The following is a 22,626-nucleotide window of genomic DNA, read 5'->3' on the forward strand; positions in this document are numbered from 1 at the left end:
CAGGGCCTAAGTGTCTGTGTAAGGGGTTGTCCATTCCCCCACACCACCATCATTTTCTCTGTTACCCCCAAGGAGGCCCAGAACCCACTAGGATTCGCAGATTCTTGGATTCTGGAGACTTCTAAGACCTCTAGCTTCCCAGAGTAGATCTCCCAGCCTGTCAGGTGAGGGAAATACTTCCTGATCTTCTGTGGGAGGATATGGCTGTCCCCAGGTACCTGTACTGTTGTGGTTTGTCTGGAGGAGTTCTTAGTACAACTGTCCAGGCCAAGGTGGACATGTTGGCCAATGGTCATGCCCTTCTCTCTGACCTTTCTATAGGTTTGCTGGTTATACCTCCAGCAATGAGCTAGAGACCTGATGAGGTTAGCTGGACAAAAGATTAAAGGAGGCTAGGTAGAGAAAGGCAAGGGGGCGGGGGGCGCACTCAAGGTAGGGAGGTCAGAGCTCCTCTCCTCTCATGGCTTCCTATCCCCACATTGGCCTCCAAGCTGCTTTTCCCTCACATCTGCCTGGAATTGCATTCAGCCATTTTAACTTCTCTGAGCCATAACTTTCCTCTCACTATTGGTTTGAGGTCCACTCAGGACCCTTCCATAATCACCTCAGATGCTGTCCTCAGAAAGCCTTGCAGGGAAACCTACCAGCTTGCAGATGGTAACTCAGATCAGACCCCTTTATATTTCAGGAAGAGCCTCCTTCTAGAAACATCATCTCCTACAGTTTATAAGCTTCATTACAGGGTCTATAGTGCAGAAGGTCTATGGATCCATTCTCAGAGATCAGAAATAGTATTTTGCCTAGGATGACAGACAATCAGGTCTCTGGGGGCCCTGAGGCTCTGTGGGAGTACATGATAAGCCCTCATGGAAGGTCTGGTCCTGGCACTTGTTACAGGTCCAGATACAGGCCTCGCCCAGTGAGGAAAACACACTCTTCTTCCTGGGTCTCTGAGAAGGCCCTTCACAACATTCCTTCTATTTGCCCATCTTAGACAAGGAAGGGAGGAGAAGTACGAGCTCCTCAGAGACATTAAGCCACAGGAGTCCAGACCGGGCCCTGGTCATTTAAAATGTCCTACTCGGGATGCGTGGGTGGCTCAATGGTCGAGCGTTTGCTTTCAGCTCAGGTCGTGATCCCAGGGTCCTGGGATCGAGTCCCACACTGGGCTCCCTGCAGGAAACCTGCTTCTCGCTCTGCCTATGTCTCTGCCTCTCTCTGTGTCTCTCTTGAATAAGTAAATAAAATCTTTAAATAAAATAAAATAAAATGCCCTACCCCTCTCTTCTCAGCCCTGAATAGATGCTCTGGTCTCTGTGACTTTCTCCATTTATGTCCCATTCCAGTGGAATTGCCTCCAGGCTCATGTATTCCCATGGAAACCGAAACAGAGTCTCTGGAAGTTAGAGGAATGGGGAGAGAGGTAGCTGAGAAAATAGGGAAAGCACACAAAGTGCAGAAGCCCTTAGGCTAGGGTCAGACAGGCCTGGGCTAGATCCCAGGCTCAGCAGCCAGCACACTGACCTTTGCAAGCTATATGGCCCTTTAAACCTTAGTATCCTTATCTATAAAATGGGGATCAGAATAGCTCCCACCTCCTTAGGGGCAATGTGCAGCTTGAGTGAGAGGAGCCTGGAAATTATCTAGCATATAGTAAGGGCTCAGTGAATGGCTGATAGGTCAAGGCTCGAGGGCTTCTGGCAGGCCAGGTGGCTAGGAATTCATTCCTTCCCCAAGGCCAGCAGGGATTTGGTAGTCCACCCAGTGGCCTTTCTTCTGGGAGAGATTAGTAGGGGAGAGGCTTGGGGATGTCCAAACCTGCTCTTCCCCACTCTACAGAGTCACTGCCAGGTGAAGGAGGTTAATGGGTAAGGGAAGAGCCCAGGCCATGGTTGGAGCAGCCTGGGAAGAGCCAGTCCTAGATACAGGTGACAGTCCAGGCATTCTCAACTAGGGCAACAACAGCCCCAAAGGGGTCTTGGGGGAGCAAAAATTTCAAATATCAATCACCATGATTTATGGCACTCCAAAGTTCAAGCCAATCTGACAGAATCATGTTCCTTAGTATTTTATTCCTCTCATTAGACATAAATCAAATAATAATTTAATAAAGTTAAATTAAAATTTCTCAGGGGTAAGGGGCACACTAATACAAAAAAAAAAAAAAAAGGGTCAAGAAACATTGGTATGGTCCATCTTCCGGACTTTCTCAACATCCTTCCCAGGGTCCCTCCTCTCTCACCAGCCCTTCTACCTCCTACCATATCCTTCCTTTTCCTTAGACTCTCAGTAGCAGTTGGTGTTGCTGATCAGGCCAGTTCAGGTAGAAGGCCACTCTGTCCCAGCCACTGGGTACGGCCAACACTGCTCCTCACTCCAATCCTCCCGTGGCTCCATGTCTTCACCATGTGGTTCCTCAACAGTCTTCTGACTCTTTTTTTTTTCCTTCTACTGACTCTATATACACAGTTCCTCTGTCCCCCACCCCCACCCCCACCCCACATGTGCCTCCAGAGCTCCACTCTGCTTGTCCCACTTCAAACTCTGCTTCAGAGGCCCACTGGACCATTCCACCTGATTTTTCATGACTACATTTCTTTCTTCCAGGAAGCCCTCCTTGCCTACCCTAGCTCCTTGGTGCTTTCCCTTCTATCACATTTAGTTTGAACCATTTGACAAGAAAGAATATATGTCCTTGTTATTATTCTCTCATGGTGTCATGTATGTTTGTTCTACTTTCCCACTTGGATTTTAATTTGAGAATAAAGACAAAATGATAAGTATCTGTTTGCTCCTTAGTGTCCAGTCTAGTTCTGGACACCAAGGAAGGCAGATGTGGAGGTCTTTAGGGGCCAAAGAGTGCCCCAGCAGAACTCAAGGTGCAAGATGCCACTGGTTACTGGTCCTTCCCACCAGGAGGGTCAGCTCAGCCTGGGTCCCAGGCAGACCACAGGGGGGAGCCCCCACCTCCCCGCCCCCAGGACTGCACCTCACCTGGCTGACTCCTTCCACTCCATCTGGTCTCCGTCGTGCTGCAGAGTGTCCATTTCTGTGAAGAGGGTGGGGTTGGGAGCCTCATCTTCCTCCCCCAGGATGTCCTGGAGCTGCTCAGCAGCTGGAGACCCTGCAAAAAAAAAAAAAAAAAAAAATGGGCAGCAGGATCTGCTGAATGGCCTGGAGGAGGACAAGGGCTGCAAGGCCAATTGCAATGGAGCCAGAGCCAATCGCAAGGGAAAAGTATTTCCTAATTTAGTAAAACTAAGTCCAGCTTCTGGATGAAGCTAGACTCAGGACTCAGAGTTGGATGTGAGATATTCTTTGAGATAAAGAGATAAAAGGTTTTAGTTTGGATTCAGACTCCAGGGTCTTGTAGCTGACAATGGATAGAAAATGGCCAAAGCTGGGTGACAGCAAGGATGGGAAACAGAAAAGTGAGAAGTGAGAAAAACTCTGACCCAACTTCAGCATACCAAACCCAGAGGGACCCCTTTTCCCACTGGGCCCCAAACCAGTCAACTCCGAGTGTTGGCCTTGAAGAAACAGTCAATCTGTGAAAGGACATGCTTGTACCGGTGTGCCACAAGAGCCCACCTTCTTCATGGGTAGGTGACAACCTATTCCTGAGATCCTGGCCTGCTTTCTGACTGCCCAGGGATGTCACCTCCTGGGTGTATCTCAGGCACCTCAAAAGTTAGCATTCCAACATGAACATATGCCCTTCCCCAACATGCTTCCCCTTCCTGCCTCCCTTCCTTCCTTCCCCTCATTCAGTATTTCATGAAAGTCTACTATATGCCAGGCATTGTTCCAGGTGTTGGCAAACAAAGCTGGGATGAAGGCCCATACATCCTTGCTGTCTCAAATGTCTGTTCTAGTGGCAGAAACAAATAATCAACAGGTAAACAAAAGCATAAATGATCATTTCAGGTAGTGATAACCATTCTGAAAAAAAAAAAGATAAAGCAACCGGAGGGGCACTTGGGTGGCTCAGTGGGTTAAGCATCTGCCTTTGGCTCAGGTCATGATCCCAGAGTCCTAGGATTGAGCCCCACATCAGGCTCCTTGCTCAGCGGGGAGTCTGCTTCTCCCGCCCCCTCTGTCTGCTGCTCCCCTTGCTTGTGCTCACTCTGTCAAATAAATAAATAAATAAAAATTTAGAAAAAGAAAACAAAGCAACTGGAGAACTATATTAGATTGGTTAAGAAAGACCTCTCTGGGGAATGTGTGTTTGAATTGTGACTTGGAAGAGAATGAGCCATTTCTGCACCTCTGGGGGGAAAAAAAAAAAAAGAGTGCTCCATGTGTTTCAAAGACCCTGAAGTGAGAGTGTGCTAGCCATTGTGCCTAGAGCATGGTGAGCAAGAGAGGGGCAGGACATGATGAGGAAAGCCTTGGTTAAAAGCAGGGCTGTCTACCCAACTGTACAGGCTAGACACCCTGGAGTCATCTTCACCTCAACTACTTTCTCTCACCTCCACCCCCATTTGAAAGTTTTTAAGAATATTTCCCTCCTCACCAATCCCTTTGCCCCTGCCCTGGTTCAGTCTTTCATTGACTGTCTCCTGGGCTTCATCAAGTCTTCCCCTTCCTCCAAGGCCCTGCATCCCTGCAATTTATCATACCCACCGACCCTCACTTATTTCCCCATGGATACCCAATGGTCAATAATTTCAACTACTCTGTCATTGTACTCCCCACTCTTACTTCTTGACTACCCAGTAAAACCAGGCAGCCAATGCCCAAACAAGAATTCATTGACCCAGTCACTTCTGAAAGATTGTCCTGGGGGCACAGAGAGAGGCAGTGTGGTACTGTGGTCTGGTAGAGAGGAGGTGCACAATGGGCTTGCAATCCAACTAGACATAAGTATGAATCCAAGAGTTGCCACTGCTTATGAGTGAATTCAGTCTGAGTGAGCAGCATTGTTGGGAAGAACAAGGAAATAAATCGGATAAGGAGTATAAGACACATGACATGGGCCTGGAGTGTAACAGGTACTAATCCCCTTCACCACCAACCCCAGCACCCAGGCTCATGGGCCTTGCTGGAAACAACCATCCTACAGTACAGGTCTTAGAAGTGCAGCCACTTCCCACTCATCCTTGTCAGCATGCCCCTTGGTGCCATTCTTAACCTTTGCTCCTCTCTTCAAGCCTCTTGATCCATCTCCTATCTACTCCACCAAGGAACTAAAGGCCTCTAGATGTGAAATCGATCACATCTAGTTCTTCTGTATCCTTACCACTTTGTAGTTCGGTTTTGAACAAAGGAGTCCTTCCTCCAACTTAATCTCTGGCCACATTTATTCCCTTCTGCTGGGTCATAATTTTATCAACTAGTCTTTCCTTACCTTGGTCTTCAACTTCATCTCTCCACTATTTTTCTCCCAGTCTAGAAACAGTCCTTCCTACTCTAGAACACTCTTCCCTGACTCTGCCTGCCACCCAAGCTCTCCTTTCCCTCCAATTTTTTGAAGGAGTGGTCTCCACCTTCTCCTTACCCAGTCACTTTCCAACCTGATGCAACTGGTTCAGCCCCATCACTCTAAGGGACAGAGATTTCAAACTGGCAACTCAAAGATATGCTTAATTTAGTTCTCACAGAGTATAAAAGTTTTTTTGAAATTATTGCTAACATAAAGAATTATGATATTTCATTTAACAATCCAGATTTCTGATTTTTCTTGAAAATTCAGATGCTCTGATGACTGTGCCTACATTCCTTCCTGACAACAATCAACTAGGACTGAGTGATGGCTGCTTCCTTTAGATGGGCATATCCATTTTTTAAAAGTCCTTTTGAGTATAGTTGACACACAATGTAATGGGCATATGCTTCTTAGTTTGCCACAACCCCCACTACTCCCTGCTATACCCTGCTCATCTCATTTATGCTATGCACCTGAGCATACAACCCTGTCTTCAGATTGATCTTGTTATCTTATTCTCAAACCAGTAAATTAATAAAACCAAGCAAACCAGCAGGTCTGGCCTATCTCTTTGGGTCATCAGTGGTGCTGACTGCTCCCTCTGAACCGACATGCTACTCTTGGCTCTCATAATGCAGTACTTTCTTGATATTTTTTCCTATCTCTTCAAGGACTCCTCAATATCTTTCCCTGGCCCCTCTTTCCTGTCTTACATAAATCTTCATCTTTCCTGAGATTTCTCCTTGGCCTTCTCTTTTCTCTTTGTACACCCTACACCATCTTGTGTTCTTCATGATGTCACCCTATAGATGAGTAGATGAGGTCACTCATGCCTCCAGACCTGCCTGTATTGAGCATTTCCAACTGTCAACTGGATTACTCCATCTGGGAGTTCTGTAGCCTTCACAAGTCAACTTCAATATATTCATAATGGTTCCCTTATCCCAATACCCTAACTCTGCCCTTCTCTGTTTTGAATGATATAGCACTGCTAACTACCCAGCCATTGAGATAAGAAATATTGGACTCCCTCCTGAAGCCTCTTTCTCACCATTCATGTCCAATCAAATACTAACTTCTTTCTCTTGCTTCCTAAATATTTTTCAGCTCTCTCCATTTTATTCCTACCCAATGCCACTATCTTATTTCAGGTTCTCATTATTTCCTGTTCCTAACACTGTGAGAGCCTCTTACTGCTCCCACTGTCTCTGGTTGCATAATCCACCTCTATTCCCTATGTGGCAGCAAAGTTTGCTTTTAAAACATTTCAAACATGTACACGTGACACACTCCTGGGAGTCATGGTGCTCTTTGGGCAGCACTGTAAAAGCTTTTGCATAGGAGTAAGAAATAATTTTACTAGCAGTACTATTAATTTATCTGTATGTAGCTCAATCTACCACATTTATTTAGATGAATGTTATTTCTGAATTTTTCCATTACTTTAAACATAGTCCTTTCACTGGGTTATTGGTTGCTAATACTTGTTAGCAGACATCAAAGGTTAAGGAAATTTTACAGAAGAAAAACTAATTGAACAAATAACCTTATTTTTTCTTTAAATTGGGAGAAGACTATGACTTTTTGATTCTGAGAGACACACCAGTTCTCCATGAAATCACAGTTCAAGAACCACTCTTTCAAAAATGTAGGTTTGATCACGTTACTCTCTATATTAAAAACCCTTAATAGGCTCTGTATTACCTAGAGCCGAAGGTCTATGACATGGTTTAAAACATCCCTTGTGATCTGGCCCTTACCTGCCTACTTAGATTCTATCATGTTCCTCAGCCAGTTGCCCTGGAACCCAGTCACCCTTAACCCCAGATACCCTTGACCCCAGCCATCCCTGACCTCAGACACTCCAGACCCCAGCCACCCTCAATCCCAGATAGCCTGGACCCCAGCCGCATCAGACCATACAAAGTTCTCTGAAGAGGAGGGCACCTCATTCCTTGGATCCTGGTACCTACTGCTCCCTAAGCTTGGAATTCCCTTTCCCCTTCAAGGCCAAATAAGAAGACAAGTAAATGAAACAATCACAGAAAGAGGAGACAGGGCAGAGAGCAGGATGCCTGAAGTAGCTCTGTCTGGGACATTACCTGCTCCCTGGAATGGCTGAGTGCTGGGGTCTCCGGCTGTTGGCACTGCCTCTGGCCCCAGTCTGTTTCTGCTGCTGCCCCCTGGCCACTGCCTCCAAACGTCCTCTTCCCCACCAGGTCACAACAAACTCACTTTTGTTTCCGGTTAAGCACCAGGGGTGGCGTGGAGGAGAGAAGACAAGAGACAGAGACCAGAGACGGGAGGGGAGGGGGGAATATGGGAAAGACTGCAGAGGTGGAGGGAGGGCTGTGTGTGGGAGAGAAAAGAGATGTAGTAAGTGTGAGAGAGATTGTGAGTAGAAAGAAATACTGTATTGAGGGTGAATTAAAGGTACCGGAGGTATGAGAGGTGTGTGTGTGTGTGTGTGTGTGTGTGTGTGTGTGTGTGTGTGTGAGAGAGAGAGAGAGAGAGAGAGAGAGAGAGAGAGAGAGAAAATGTGAGAGAGCAATGTGAGGGGTGGGGGTCCCAAGTGCACCAGAGAGAGAAGAGAGAGAAGAGAAGAGCTTAGTGGTGCCTCAGAGGCTGGAGCAGGCAGCCAGGTCTTCACAGCAGCAAGGGCAGTAGCAGCAGCAGTCCTGTGAGAGCGCTGGTGCAACTGCCCCGTCCCCCCTCCACTATGAGGGCTCCAGGAGAGCCCAAGCACCTCTCCTCAGGCCCCTTTATAAAGGCAGAAGTAGGATTTGCCAGGAGACTCCCTGGGGCCTCCTTAAGAGACTTGGCTGCAGGGGAGCTGGCTGGAGAGTGGCTGCCAAGGTAGAGTTCTCTGGCTACACAGCCCCAGAGGAGGTGGGGTAGTTAGGGAGGGTTGCTGTGGGGTCTCGTGTTTCAAAGCAACCACGCTTGGTCAATAATATTCCATGGAGCTGGTTTCTCTCTGTCCCCAACTTCAAACCCAAACTCCTGATCCTCTAACTCTTCAGCTACAACAAACGTGCCAGATACCATCACTTAGTAGGTATTTCCTGAGAGCCCGTGGACAGTGAGGACTGGTTACTCGAGGGTGTGTGGTGAACCCCACAGGGAATTATTTTGCTCTGCTGAGACACTCCTAATCTCCTGGGTTCATTTCAACAAGTGCTTACTGAGTACTTAGAATGTGCCAAGGTTGATTAGAGGTCACTAGGCGGCTGCTGCTCCAAGGGGCACTGAGCCCTGAATTCTCTAAGTCTCAGGGTTAGGAGGGAGCTTAGCCACTGTCGAATCCAAGCCCTTTACTTCACAGATGAAAAATGGGAAACCCAGTTTACATCATAGATGGTCCCACCAGGCCCCAAATTAGGGGATCCCAGAGGAAAGCAAAGTTTGCTAACATCCTCCACCCAACACTGCCCACCTGCAGCTGGCCCCACTCACCACATTTTCATACATGAGGCTCAAGGATCTAGAATGCCCACTTTAAAGTTGAGAAAACAGCAGCAGCAGATCAGAGGTATCTGTTTAGGTGCTGGGATCCAAGCAAACATCACCATCCAGGAGTTTCTGCCATGGTGGGCTTCTCAACAGGACAGGATACTGAGGATGTAGGTACCTCCTCCAGGGTCCCAGGCTCTCCAGGTCACACTGCCATGTGGCTGAAGTCACCCCATCTCCTCCTGAGTGCCACTGGGCAGCTACTACATGCAATACTGGGTCAGGAGGTGTGGACTGCCCAGAAACACCACAGAAACACCCAAAGAGAGATCACCAAGGATGCCAAAGGATTCTCTTTATTTGTGTGGTGCTCTAAGAGCCCATACCTGGATTTAACACCTGACTTTGCTAATTATTAGCACTAGGATGTTGGCAAAGCATTAAGCTCTCTGAGCCTTGGTTTCCCCATCTATAAAGTGGGGTTAATAACACTTATCTCATTAGATTGTGGTGGCCATTAAGTGAGATAATATATGTGATGTAGTTGGCGCAGTACTTGGTATACACCAGTCACACAATAAATGCTATCGCTATTATTGTTGTTGCCAACAGGTCTGATAACTTTCTCCATTATTACCAGTCATCAAGTCCACTATTGCCAGTCCTCACTGTCCACAGGCTCTCAGAAACACCCACTGAGTGATGGTATCTGGCACTTCCATTGCAGAAGTAGCTGAAGAGGTAGAGGATCAGGAATTTGGGTTTGAGGTTGGGGACAGAGAGAAACCAGCTTCATGGAACATTATTGACCAAGCATGGTTACTTTGAAACACGAGACCCCACATTCTTTTAAATATTCTAAGGGCTCAATCCTTTTCAACCTCTAAATGCCCATGCTGCTCCCACGCTACCCTGAGGCCCTTCTACCCTGTCTTCCCCTCCCTCCTGCCCATAGAGGGTTTAGCACACCACATGTTGGGCTCCCAGGTCAGGGTGACTCTAATGCACTGTGGGCCCCATGCACATGCAGCACATCAGAAGTTAATCCACATAATGAGAAATGCCACAGGTAATAGCCACTATGGTTGATAGCACACAGCTGAGAGTCACATAGTGACGGCTGTAGGACTGGACTGTGCCAGCAGTTGCTGGGAGAAGCATAACAGTGCTGGAGCAAGCATCAAGAAGCACAATAAAAGAAGCAAGTAGAATTGTGCTTTTACTGAGTGGGAACTGTCCAGTCATTGGATTAGCAAAGCACAAAATGATCTAGTGTACTATACACCAGCAAGCCTTTAATTCCTAGTAAAGACTGAGAAGGCTATGAGGATAGTCTGGAAGTCAAGCTGAGGACTGGGTCCTGGGGCCCTGGGCTTTGGGTGAGCCCTTTCAGAAGTTCCCTCCCTCTCTCTTGGGCTCCACACAAATCTCTAGATAGCCAGCTTTGCAAGGTTGGAGTCAGCACAGAGCTCACCAGCATGGGCACTCAATAAATATTTGCTGGGTGAATGAATTTCACTGATTAACACTCATGAGTGTATCAGCTGGATTAGGCTTGGCAAGAAAGCAGCCAAGGACAAGGAAATGCTGCTGTGGGTAGAGCCGAGTGGAGACTTTGGGTAGCTGAAGGTCACTGAATACTGGGAAATGGGAACTGACCTAGGGTTCTAAAATCATTCTTGCAACTGTGTGAGGGGGGTGGTCTTGAGAGGCCATGTGAAGGCCCCAAGTCCTCATTTCATGGACAGTAAAGTTTTTTTCCTAGGAATCTTTCCTAAAACTCCAAATGTACCCTCTGAGAGAAGAGGAAGAGAATATACCTCCTTTGGTGTTAACAGGAATCCTTCCCGTCATTGGTAGTTTTAGGGGGTATCAGACCAGCCACACACCCCCAAAGGCAACTGTGTTTGTGGAATGTATGACCTATGCCTCTTGGCTATAGCTAATTAGACCACAAACAGTTCATGGGACATCTGACCCAAGCCCGAAAATTTTGAATTGAGTCTCTAAGATAACTGGGGCTTTTCTCAATGGTTTCTGGAAGAGAGAGCATGTAAACTGGAAGGCAAGGGCACAGAGATGCAGAAAAGGCTATAGAAAGAGGGGAATGGAGTAGAACCTCAGGAAAGGCAGGGGAAGAGGCCATCAGTCCTGGAGAGGGGATTGAGAGGTATGGTGTCCACTTGCTGATCCTGGCTGTTTATTTTGCTTTGGGATTGTGAGAGACTTCTTTGGGCTTGTAATAACACACACACACACACACACACACACACACACACACGCCCTCCTTGCCCAAGCCAGCTCAGATAGGTTTTTGATACTTGTGATCAAATTACCTTCTTAATCATGAGTGCCTCTTATATGAAATTCTAGGGTATGGAAATTTTCTTCTGTGTACCTTCTTAAGAACCACAAGTGTAAGAGTTATAAAGAATGTTGAGTCACTGAAGGGAAAATAGTTAGAATAAGAAAGAATGAGGAATCAGTAAAAGAGGGGAGTGAAACAATAGAAGAACAGGCCAAAGCAAGAAAAGAAGGAAGGCCAAGGAAAAGAAACCTTGGCCTGGGCCCTGACTCTGCCTGAGGGAGTTGCTGCATCAGAGGACCGGAAGAGCCTGGCAAGGGCACTGCCAGCTCCCCTACAGGCTTCTGGATGGAACCAAGGCTGGAGGATCTTGATGTGTTGGGCAAATAGGGAGATTCAACCAGATTCAAATAAAAGATCCCTCAGTATTCCCCAGGAAGGGCATCAATCTCAATATGAGATCAGAGAGACCTCGAGCATTTGCAGGAGACCCCACAGAGAAAAGAGAACAATGACACTGAAGCCCTGGAGGAGGAGCTTCTGACACTTCTGGGGAGCCAAAATAGTAAAAGGCAATTGATTGTAGCATATCGATTATTTATCATTTTAGATGTGTGACAATGTTAGAGATAGTTTTCAATTAGCATGTGTTTTTTTATTGCTTTGTTTTAGTGAGTATAAACACAGTAAAGAAATTGTTATTTAAAATCAACAAAGACAGTGGCTGCTTCTCCTGCCCGAGCCGTCAGGGACATGGGGGCCCAATTCACACACAGAATCCTGACATAGTCTGCAGAGGGAGATGGGGGAGAAGGAAGCCTCAAGCCCCTTTCAGATCTTCAAGGTCACCGAAAGGCTAGACAGGCTAGACGCAGAGGCAATGGTCTGTGTGTTTGGTGTAGCCCATTATGTGGCCTCAGCTGTGCGAAAATGTGCTGGGAGCCAAGGAGGGGTGGAAAGAGAATTGATGTGATTGGAAAGTGAGGGGACTGAGTGTATGCGCATGGAGGGGGCTCTGCTCTGAGAGCAAGGAGGTGCGAGGGCACTCGGGAGGGGGAAGGGGGTGGCAGGAGTCCCCGCAAAATATGATAGGAGGCTGGAACTGTAGAGAAAAATGCCCAGTGTGAAATTTCAAGTGGCCAGAGGATTTTTAAGAATGGGGATATCTAGTATCTCATTTCAAAAATTGTGTATCTCTGCAATGTTAAACTTGGTTCTGACCCTCCATCAAAGCCTGCCATTCACATGTATGCCATATGTGGCCAATTCTGGGAAAACCAAAGAAGGTCTGAACTCCATGCATGAGCCGGCCTGGAGTTGAAGGCAGAGAATAGATCTAGGAGGTGAAACATATGGAGATGACAAGCCCACCAGGGAGGGACTTGGATGACCGGGTGATAGGTGACACTGAGACCAGCAGCCCCTGGGAATACACAGCAATTAGGCAAAGACATGGATCTCCTCCAGGATGAGGCCAGGGAGACCAGGGTCCATTTTAGCTAATACTCAAAGAATAAGGACACCCGGCTAACATATGGTTTATAAAAACTTCCTATTTATTAGGACTTTCATTGGTTTGCTAGCAAACCTGGATTCTCAAATCTAATTTCCCCTCAAGATCTTAAGGTCACTAACTCAGGATTCTCTTCTAATAGGATTTTTTTGTTTGTTTTTAGAATAGTCCTCACGGCTGGGGAGGGAATGCTATATATGTTGATAATTCCAGGAGACCCAGGTTTTAAGATGTCAAAGGACAAGAAGAGAGAGAAAAGGGGATCCCTGGGTGGTGCAGCGGTTTAGCGCCTGCCTTTGGCCCAGGGTATAATCCTGGAGACCCGGGATCGAGTCCCACGTCTGGCTCCCAGTGCATGGAGCCTGTTTCTCCCTCTGCCTATGTCTCTGCCTCTCTCTCTCTCTCTCTCTCTCTCTCTCTCTCTGTGACTATCATAAAAAAAAAGAAAAAGAAGAAGAAGAAGAGAGAAAATACAGGCTTCCTTTGGGAAATCCATTTTAATTTGCTTTCCTGCATGTCCCCTACCTCCAAGGGGCATGAAAGGTCTAGAATGATCCTCATTCTTTCTGCTTTTCCATCTTCCTTTCCCCAAGTCTCTCTCCAAGTTATATCCTTCCAAGACACAAATTTGTAAGGTACGCAAAGGCAAGAAAATGACCCTGTTTCAAAGCTTTGAAGTCTAAAAGAATCCTAACTGTCTTTACACCTATGTTGGAAATCGCCTGTTTCAGGAACTATTCATGGAGGACATGCTTTAGAGACAAAATACGTGTTCTGTCCCAACCCTTGCTCCTTCCTTATTAGAAATGTGAACTGAAGACCACATGAAATATATCCTTGATCCTAAGACACTGGAATGAGGCACAATATGAGGCTCAAATGCCTAGCTGAAAAACAGCCTTTCCCTCCTTTACTGCACATCTTGGGATGGTTTTAATCTTTTAGTGACCCCAGAGTTAACACCCAAGTAGAAGACCTTGATAATTTTTCACAACCCTCCCACCAGAAAGATCTCTTAAGCCTTCAGTACCAATAAAGACAGCCAAACCAAATCAATATCCACATGTAGAGGGAAAATATTTGGGGTCCTTGCTTTTAGATTGGGTTAATGTGTATTAGTTGAACTAACATATACTAAGTGTATACCACACACCTACCATGTTATTTATGTCCTTCCTGCCTCAGGAGGGACCCAGCAAACTCAATTTTAAAAGGGGATCTCTGGGATCCCTGGGTGGCTCAGCGGTTTGGCACCTGCCTTCGGCCCAGGGTGTGATCCTGGGGACCCAGGATCAAGTCCCACGTCCAGCTCCCTGCATGGAGCCTGCTTCTCCCTCTGCCTGGGTCTCTGCCTCTCTCTCTGTGTGTGTCTCTCATGAATAAATCAGTAAAATCTTTTAAAAAGTGGGGGGGGGGGATCTCATCCCTAAATGTGGAGGAGGCGGTGGAGTTATATAGGAGAATGCCCCAGAAAGTGAGGGTGAGGCATCCAGAGCCAACATGGGGAGCAGGTCTTCCCAACAGGCTTGCTCTCCTCTGGGTCTCTGATGTTCCCACCTCTGAGCTGGCACTTGTGCACCTGCATGTGCATGTATATGTGTGCATATACATGTTTTCATCAGAGCTCATCTCTTATGCTAGACAGCTCCAAAGGACTTCCCTTAACCCATCTCCCACATTAGACATGTCTACTCTGGAAAAGCCACAGGCCTTGGTAGATGTGTTGCCTAGGAGAGCAGTTGTTCAGGGCAGCTGCAAGGTTGGGGGTGGCTCGGTTAGCCTTTGGGAACATGTATGTCAGATCTCTTCCTACAGATGCTGAGACAATTACTGCCTCTAACATTCATTTGAAAGTTGTTTTGTTTTTTTACAGGTTTTAATTATTTATTTATTTGAGAGAGATAGCAAAAGAGAGCACAAGGGAGAGAGAGCACAAGCGGGAGGGAGAAGCAGGCTCCCCACTGAGCAGGGAGCCTGACTCTTGAGGCTCCACCCTAGGACCCCGGGATCATGATCTGAGTTGAAGGCAGATACTTAACTGACTGAGCCACCCAGGTGCCCCACTTTGAAGGTTTCATGGTAAAATAACTAATTTTGCCTTATTCAAGATAATGGAAATATATAATAGAGATCAATGAAATACCATTTATCAGGCAGATTTAGAATATGCTTGGGTGAAAGCATGTCCTTGGAAACAGTGAAGTCTCAAAAGAATAAAAAGTCAAAGCTATGCTCTAAGGATTCCAGTCTTTTCACTTCTCTTAAGATTGATATTTTTCTTTCTACCAAAGGAACAAAAAGACTGATTTTTTAATCAACCCAGAACTCATTTTTGCAGTGGCAGCAGCAGACCCCAGGGGATTTGTCAGCCTAGGAGAGAGCTTCCCAGGGGTCTGCAAGCTATCATGCAGGTGCCTAGACCATTCTGTACCATTCCTTGGAGTTCAGTTGAGGAAAGAGGATAGAGGTAATGTGCTCAGTTTACTGAGCACAATGCCTCATGCTAAATAGTCATGTTTGTGGTTAGGACAATGACTGTGTGACCCCTAGGAATTTGAAAATGAGAGAAATAATTAAAGCATGAAATCAACTTGGGACAGATCAGAGCGGAAGTCTCAAAGCCACCAGAGAAAGATGGGGCTCAGCGTGACTCAAGGTGTCCCTGAGCAGGGAGGTTGGTCTGCAGTGGCAGCTGAGCAGGGGTGCTGAGAGCCCTGACCTCAGCAGGACATCACTGAGTCTCCAGACAATCTCCCAGCCCTGTCGCCCCATCTGGGCTCACCAGCAGATGGCTCCCCCAAATACACCCCTCAAAAACTCACGGATCCTGCTGACGTGATCCACATGGCTGTCCCGGCTGCTTCCCCTGCTCCCCACTCCAGGCAGTTCCTGCTGTGGCTTGTCTGGCTGCAAACCCCAGCAGACCTTTTGAAGGCCTGAAAGTCGTCCCTGCTGGTCTCTTTTCCTTTGAGGGTAACTGGGGACTGAAAGCCCGATGTGGATAGAACGGCAGTCTGTGGGCATAGCACAAAAGAGGGAGAGGCAAGAATTACTGAAAATTGGTATTTCTCCTTAATATTCTTCAGTTACAAAGCACTGAGGTCACCAAAGCAAAATGGAAGACAAGGGATCCCTGGCCAGGGCCACTGCCCTGAGTCTTGGGTTTTACAGAATTCCATTTCTGAGCAACTCAACAGTTGCTGGAAACGATAACCTTGGTGCTATAGTTAGAACTCAGAATGAGCAGAATTCCCATCACTCTGTTCTTGCTTGTCCAGAATGGCAGTAACGACATAAAGTTTATGACACATGGCCTGGGCGAGGGTCCCTCACTGAGTCAGTTTTTGTCCAAAATGCCAACACCCTTCTTTGGGAAAGCCATATGTATTTTCACTGAGGGCCACCTTTATTAATAACCAAAGACTACATAAACTATTTATCAGGAAAGTGAGTCACTAAGAATTTCTCAAAGCTGGTTTTGTATACTAGATTTTCAAGAACAGGAATCACCAAGAACCTTAATTTTGAATTCCACTAAGCCTGGCTACTCTGTAAAGCCCTCACTGGGTCCGTGCACACAAAAGCAGCCGGAATTCTCTCAGCTCTCGGGATGGATATTCTGCAATCAGTATGTCATCAGTGTTAGCTTGAATTGGTCAACAGGTTTTAAAATAATCAACAGATTCAGTTTTATATTTACAGAATAATTCTGCAGATAGTACGTAGGAACTTAAACTTCCTCCTACCCACTCCACAAACAGTTTCTCCTATTATTGAGGTATAATTGGCATATAACATTGTACTAGTGCAAGATGTGCAACATACTAATTTGATGTATATATATTGCAAAATGATCACCATGAGAAGTCTAGTTAACATCTATCACCCCACATAGTAGTATTTTTTTTCTTGTGATGAAAACTTCTAGAATCTACTCTCTTGGCAACTTTCAAATACACAATACAGATTGCTAACTATAGTTACCATGCTGTACATTCCATTCCCAGAATGCATTTATCTTATATCTGGAAGTTTGTACCTTTAACTACTTTCACCCCTTTTGCCCACCCCGAAACTCCTACCTCTAGCAACCAGTAATCTGTTTTCTATGAGTTTGGTTCTTTAGATTCCACATATAAATGATACCATACGATATTTGTCTTTCTCTGTCAAAGACTGCCAAGGAGATAACACTCTGTGTTTTCTTCTTGGAATTTTGTTGTTTCAGGTCTTACATCAGTCTTTTATCCATTTTGAATTGTGTGTGTGTGTGTGTGTGTGTGTGTGTGTGTGTGTGTGTGTGATAGCGTTAGATAGTGGTCAATTTGGAGCAACAGATAGCCCCACTCAATATCCTCTCGCACTAGTTTTAACTAAGCTTTAGAATCTATATAATGCTGGCATCTTGTATGGTTTGTAGATCTTGTAAAAATAGGTAAGTTTAATTCTGTGTTGGGGATGCTATGTCCTAATGCATAGAAACAAAGTAGTAGTTTCCTGTCTTCCACCCCACTATGTGATCTCTTTAAGACAGTGAAACCTGATCCCATTGGATCCAGAGAAGATACTGTGGATGGGTCAGGGAAAGGGATTTGCTCTCTAGATTCCCCCGCTAGATGGGTATTATAAGGATATTTAAGAAATTATCAGACCCTTCTAGGATCTGCATGAAATTCTCAAGATGACCTTACCTTCTGGATCCTGACATCTCCTCCTGTAGTTAGCCGGATCCAGCTTCCCAACCCCAGCCTTCTCTTCTTCCACCTTCATAACTATAAAGTAAAAGATGAAAATAGCCTCAAAATATATACAACACAAAGGTAGGATTTCAAGGAGAAATGATCAAATCCTCATCCATAGTGGAGACCTTAAGGCAGATGAAAAACTTAAGGCAACAGAAGGTATAAACAAATTGAAGAAGCTCAAGTATCTGTCTCTAACAAATAGAGAACAGATCTCTTTTTCAAGTACAAATGGAACATTTATAGAAAGCATATATCTAGTTCACAGGAAAGCCTTAGTAAATTTCAAAGAATCTGTATCATAGTTCTACATTAAGAATATATATGTATACACATATATATAAGTTTACAAACTAAAGGTAATTTCTACTCATGGGTTTAATAGGGAACCACAATGAAAATTATTAAATAATTAGAACTTAATAACAATTACAACTACTAAATATTGAAACTTATGGGATGCAACATATTTAGAGGAAACAGGGAAGGAAGGAAAGAAGGGAGGGAGGAAAGAGGGAAAGAGCAAGAGAGGAAGGAAGGAAAATAAATGTGATAAGCATTCAGCTGAAGAACCTAGAAAAAAAAAAAAAACATGAGAAAACCCAAAGAAAGTAGAAAAATGTAAATATAAAATATAAAACCAAAATATAATGAAACAGAAACAAGAATAGAGATGGTTAGTAAACCCAAAGGTAATTATTTGAAAAGATTATTAGAATGGGCAAACTATGCAAAACTAACCAAGAAGAAAAAAGAAGATTCTTAAGTAAACAATATTAGGAATGAAAGAGACATAACTAAAAATATAGTGGAGAATTTAAAAATTAAAAGTGAATGCCATGAAAGACCTCATGCCAATACATTTTAACTTTGATGATAATAATAATAAAATAATAATTAACATTTCAATGTGCCAGGAACTATTTTAAATGCTCTGGAAGTATGACTTAATTGAGTCTTCTCAACAACTTTATGAGATAACTAACATTATTATTCCCATTTTACAGGTGAGGAAATGGAGGCACAGAGAGCTTAAGTGACTGCCCAAATGGAGGAACAGAGGTTCAAACCCAGACAATCTGTTTCTGGAATTAAAGCTCTTAGCCACAAAGCTGATAAATGGATATTTTATTAGAAAATAATAGAAGTGATCAAAATTGACTTAGAAAACCTCAATAACCAGTAACCATTAACTGAAATGTTTATGGGAAAGTCATTACAAACAGCCTCCCCCATATTTCATGGATAATTATTGAAGCTGGATTATAAGTACAAAAAGATCATCATATTTTTTCCTATATTTGTTATGTCTGAGTTTTTTTCTATAGTGAAAAGAAAAACACCAGGAGCAGATAGCTTTTTAAAAATGTTTTATCTGAACCTCCAAGGATTAGAGAGTCTCTAACTGATTCAAAGTGGTTTTCAAAAGTAGAAAAAAAGGAAATTGGAGGTAGTAGATACATCTAAAGACTAGAATACAGGGAAGAATTAAAAGCCAGAGAGTTTAAAAAAAAAAAAAAAAGCCAGAGAGTTGGTTAACAATCTTCATAAGGAGTCAATTAAACACTCAGATCTCTCCTTCCTAGGCTCCAGGCTCCTAAAATGTGCCCCCTTCTAGAATAAGGAGGAATTAAATCAGAACATCTTTGGATAACTAAGGGCAAGAAGGAGTCATTTCATTGAGATGTGGGTGGGGGGTGGATATAAGCAAAGGAGTTAGCCACCCAGCTCTCTGCCTACTTGACTGGTACAACACTAAAGAAGCTTACACCTCCAGGTGGGAGGTTGGAGGACTTACAGATTCTGACATTTGGGGGACCTCTAACAAATGGTGAGGGCTCCACACAATTGCCCACCAGGAGTCTATCACTAAGTCAGCCTGTCAAACAGTTGTTTGGCAGCTCCACTCTAAAATGATAGCCAGCCAAGAATCATTAGAATGACAGAAACCAAAACAAACAGGAAAAGAAGTCCAGGGAAACAGGAGCAATGTAGGCAGCCAAAGAACCATTTAAAAAGCATTTAATTCATATATGAAGATACTTGAAAGTAGCCTAGAAAAGACATCGTCTCCATAACAAAAAGAAAAGTAGAATGCTATAAACCTGGAACTTTTAAAGAATAAAGAAGAACTCTTGAAAATTAAAGATATGTTAGAAGAAAAATTTCAGTAAAAGAGTTGGAACAAAAAAAAAAAAGAGTTGGAACAGAAAGTTGAAAAATTATGTGAGATAATTGAGCACAAACACAAATAATTTTTTAAATTGTAGGAAAAGGACAAGGAAATCAGAGGATTGATCCCAGGGTCTAACATCAAAGCAACAGAAGTTCTCAAAGAGATCAGAAAAAAATAATGAAGAGGAAATTATCAAGGACATGAGAATATTTCCCAAAACTGATGGATTTTAATTTCATGGTGGAAAGAATTTATTGAGAGCCCAGGAAAATGAATTGAAAACAAAATCCCCACTAAGTATATTACGAAGTGTTAGAATATTACATATAAAGAGAAGACCTTAAAAACCTTCCAGAAGAAGAAAATAAGTCACCTAACAAAGAATCAGACTTGAAAACCGGCATTAGACACAACAGAAGCTATAAGACAATGCAGTTAGGCCTTCAAAAGTGAGAAAATTATTTCCAACCTAAAATTCCAGTCCTAACCAAAATACCAAATGTGAGGGTAAAAAAGGGACATTTTTTGGACAAGAAATGTCATAAAACTATACCATTTATGCACTTTTTTCAGGAAGTGGTTGAAGGAAGAACTTCAGCAAGATAGAAGAGCATCTAAGAAAGGGATATAGCATCTAGAAAATGGGATTTACCACATAAGATTGGCACAGGAGGCCCTGCAAAGAAGCTGTGTAGCAGTCCAGAGAGCAGTGGGTCCATCTAGATCAGGCTCTCCACAGGTTCTCCAAGAAAAAAATTTTTCAAGAATAAAGAGTCATGGAAAGGAGGAGTGATTACTGAACACTATGTAACTCAAATGCAAGCAATATTTATATAGTCATAATAAATAAAAATATTAATTTAACCAAAAACTGACATAAGCAGGGTTGGTATTCCACCAGTGTGCAGTATTATGCATATGTTGTTGCTTGTGGCTGATGTTCAGGTATCTATTCTGATTGGTCAGTGCCAATGCCATATGGGCTATTAAATATTTTTAATATCTACATTGGATGTAAGTATTTGGAGAGATAAGGATTTGTCAGGGAGATGGGAGTTGTAAGACACCTGTAGAGGACAGTGCTAGTTACTTGCCTGATGTCCATTCCTCTTTCTGCTCTGATTTTATTCAGGGCAGCAATGTGGCTGACTAAAAATAATCACTTCCCCCTAATGCCCTTCAACAATCTCTAAAGAGATATAAGAGAAAGAACCTAAGAAAAGATTCTCTTCCTGGGTGAAGCTTCTGCAGAAGAAAGCTCCTCCATTTTTTCTTCTTCCTCCCTGAATAAGATTGTCAGATTTAGCAAATAAAAATAGAGTTTTCCCAGTTAAATCTGAGTTTAATATGCACAATTAATATTTTTAGTATAAGTATTGCAGTATTGGGGACATACTTATACCAAAAAGATTACTTATTATTTATACAAAATTCAAATTTAACTCAGCAAACTGTACTTTACCTGGCAAACTATTTCACCTCTGTATCTGGAGCATAGACATTATACATGGAAGTGCATCAGCCATCTTGTCATCATGGAAATGAAGGCCACATGCTAATTGTGGAAACAAGGGGAGGAAGGATTCTGAACCTTAATGTCTTCACAACACTAGACAGCCCCCACTGGTTTTCTTGTTATGGAGAAAATTAAGACACTTACTTGTTCAAATACTATAGTTAACTTTTCTGTTACTCAAAACCACACCTAGGTCATAGGACAAAAGACTCTGAGGCAGTATTTACTGGAAAAATAAAATTAGGTTCTGTTAATAAGAAAAACAGGGAGAATGGGCACTGAGTGGTCATGTAACAGTGTCTGCTACACTTTCCAACATCCATTCCCTCCTTGTCTTGCCTGTTCTGTTCAGATAGAGACACAGGGCCCTTCATTGCTGTATTCACCTTCCCCAACTTCAGGCACGAATTGTGATCTGCCTAAATTATTTGTGACAATCATATGGCCTTTGTCCTAACCAATCTTAGGAGTAGTCATGTAACCCTATTAAGCTAGTGAGATTTAAATGGAAGTCCCTTGGGTAAGACTTCCAGGAAAGCTTTTATTTTCCTAATAAATAGTGACTGATGCTTCTGGAATGCACGTTTGGCCAATTACCCTCCCTATTTTCCTGCACAGACCTCGGTCATGAGACTTCTAGATGAAGCAGCCTTCTTGCAACAATGATGTGACAGGTATGAAGAGCAAAGGCTCAGGCTGAGGACAAAGCAGAAGGCTAGAACAAATCTTGGTTCCTGATAATGTCACTGAGCTCCAGACTGCTTATCTCTGGGCTTCCTGTTACATGAAAAGAAATCTACTTTGTATATTTAAATTGCTAGCCAAGTTTTATGTTACTTTTAGCTGAAGACCTTCCCCGGGTGCCTGGTGGCTCAGTCAGTTCAGCATCCAAGATCCCCTCAGGTCTTGATCTTGAGGTCGTAAATTCAAGCCCTGTGTTGGGTTCCACAATGGGTGTGAAGTCTACTTAGAAATAATAATAATAGGGATGCCTGGATGGCTCAGCAGTTGAGCCTTCGGCTCAGGGCCTGATTCCGGATTCCTGGGATCAAGTCCTACATAGGGCTCCTTGCATGGAGCCTGCTTCTCCTTCCTCTGCCTGTGTCGCTGCCTCTCTTTCTGTGTCTCTCATGAATAAATATTTTTTTAAAAAGAAATAAATAATAATAATAATAATTTTATTTATTTTTTAATTTTAAAAATAAAGACCTTAACTGAGATTTAATAGAATACTATGGGAAGTTCAAATGAATGAACTAGATTTCTGTGTGCTCACATGTATAAATTTCAAAAACAAAATGACGCTATTTATATAAAACTTTAAAACATTGTTTTAAATTGTATTGTTTGTTGCTTCATTTATAAGCAATAGCAGAAAATCACCCAGAGGAATGAGACACACTAACTCAGTTTACTTCTGGGGAAAGGTAAGGTTTAATGCTGATGTTTTAGCTGTATCTTTGATATTTGGGGGAGTTTTTTAGTTGTTGGCT

At 43.8% G+C, this 22,626-nt stretch overlaps 1 protein-coding gene across 7 annotated transcripts in view; it reads right to left on the bottom strand.

The window, feature by feature from the left end:
- Positions 1-22,626, bottom strand: part of SLC4A5 (solute carrier family 4 member 5) — a 118,626-nt gene that overhangs the window by 62,711 nt on the left and 33,289 nt on the right. For 6 of the 7 annotated variants that reach the window (XR_005987717.1, XM_041754342.1, XM_041754339.1 and 3 more), the window contains 3 exons: positions 17,391-17,471; positions 15,522-15,713; positions 2,995-3,124 (listed from right to left, as the gene is read on the bottom strand). Coding sequence is in view for 6 of the 7 variants with exons in the window: in XM_041754342.1 (XP_041610276.1) it covers positions 2,995-3,124; positions 15,522-15,713; positions 17,391-17,469 (401 nt within the window). In the remaining variant the exon portion in view is untranslated. Of the gene's footprint in view, positions 1-2,994; positions 3,125-7,530; positions 8,211-15,521; positions 15,714-17,390; positions 17,472-22,626 lie in introns of those variants that run through there. The other variant, XM_041754346.1, reaches the window with a different exon arrangement.

This window comes from Vulpes lagopus, chromosome 5 (genome assembly GCF_018345385.1).
Source record: "Vulpes lagopus strain Blue_001 chromosome 5, ASM1834538v1, whole genome shotgun sequence".
Classification (NCBI taxonomy): domain Eukaryota; kingdom Metazoa; phylum Chordata; class Mammalia; order Carnivora; family Canidae; genus Vulpes; species Vulpes lagopus.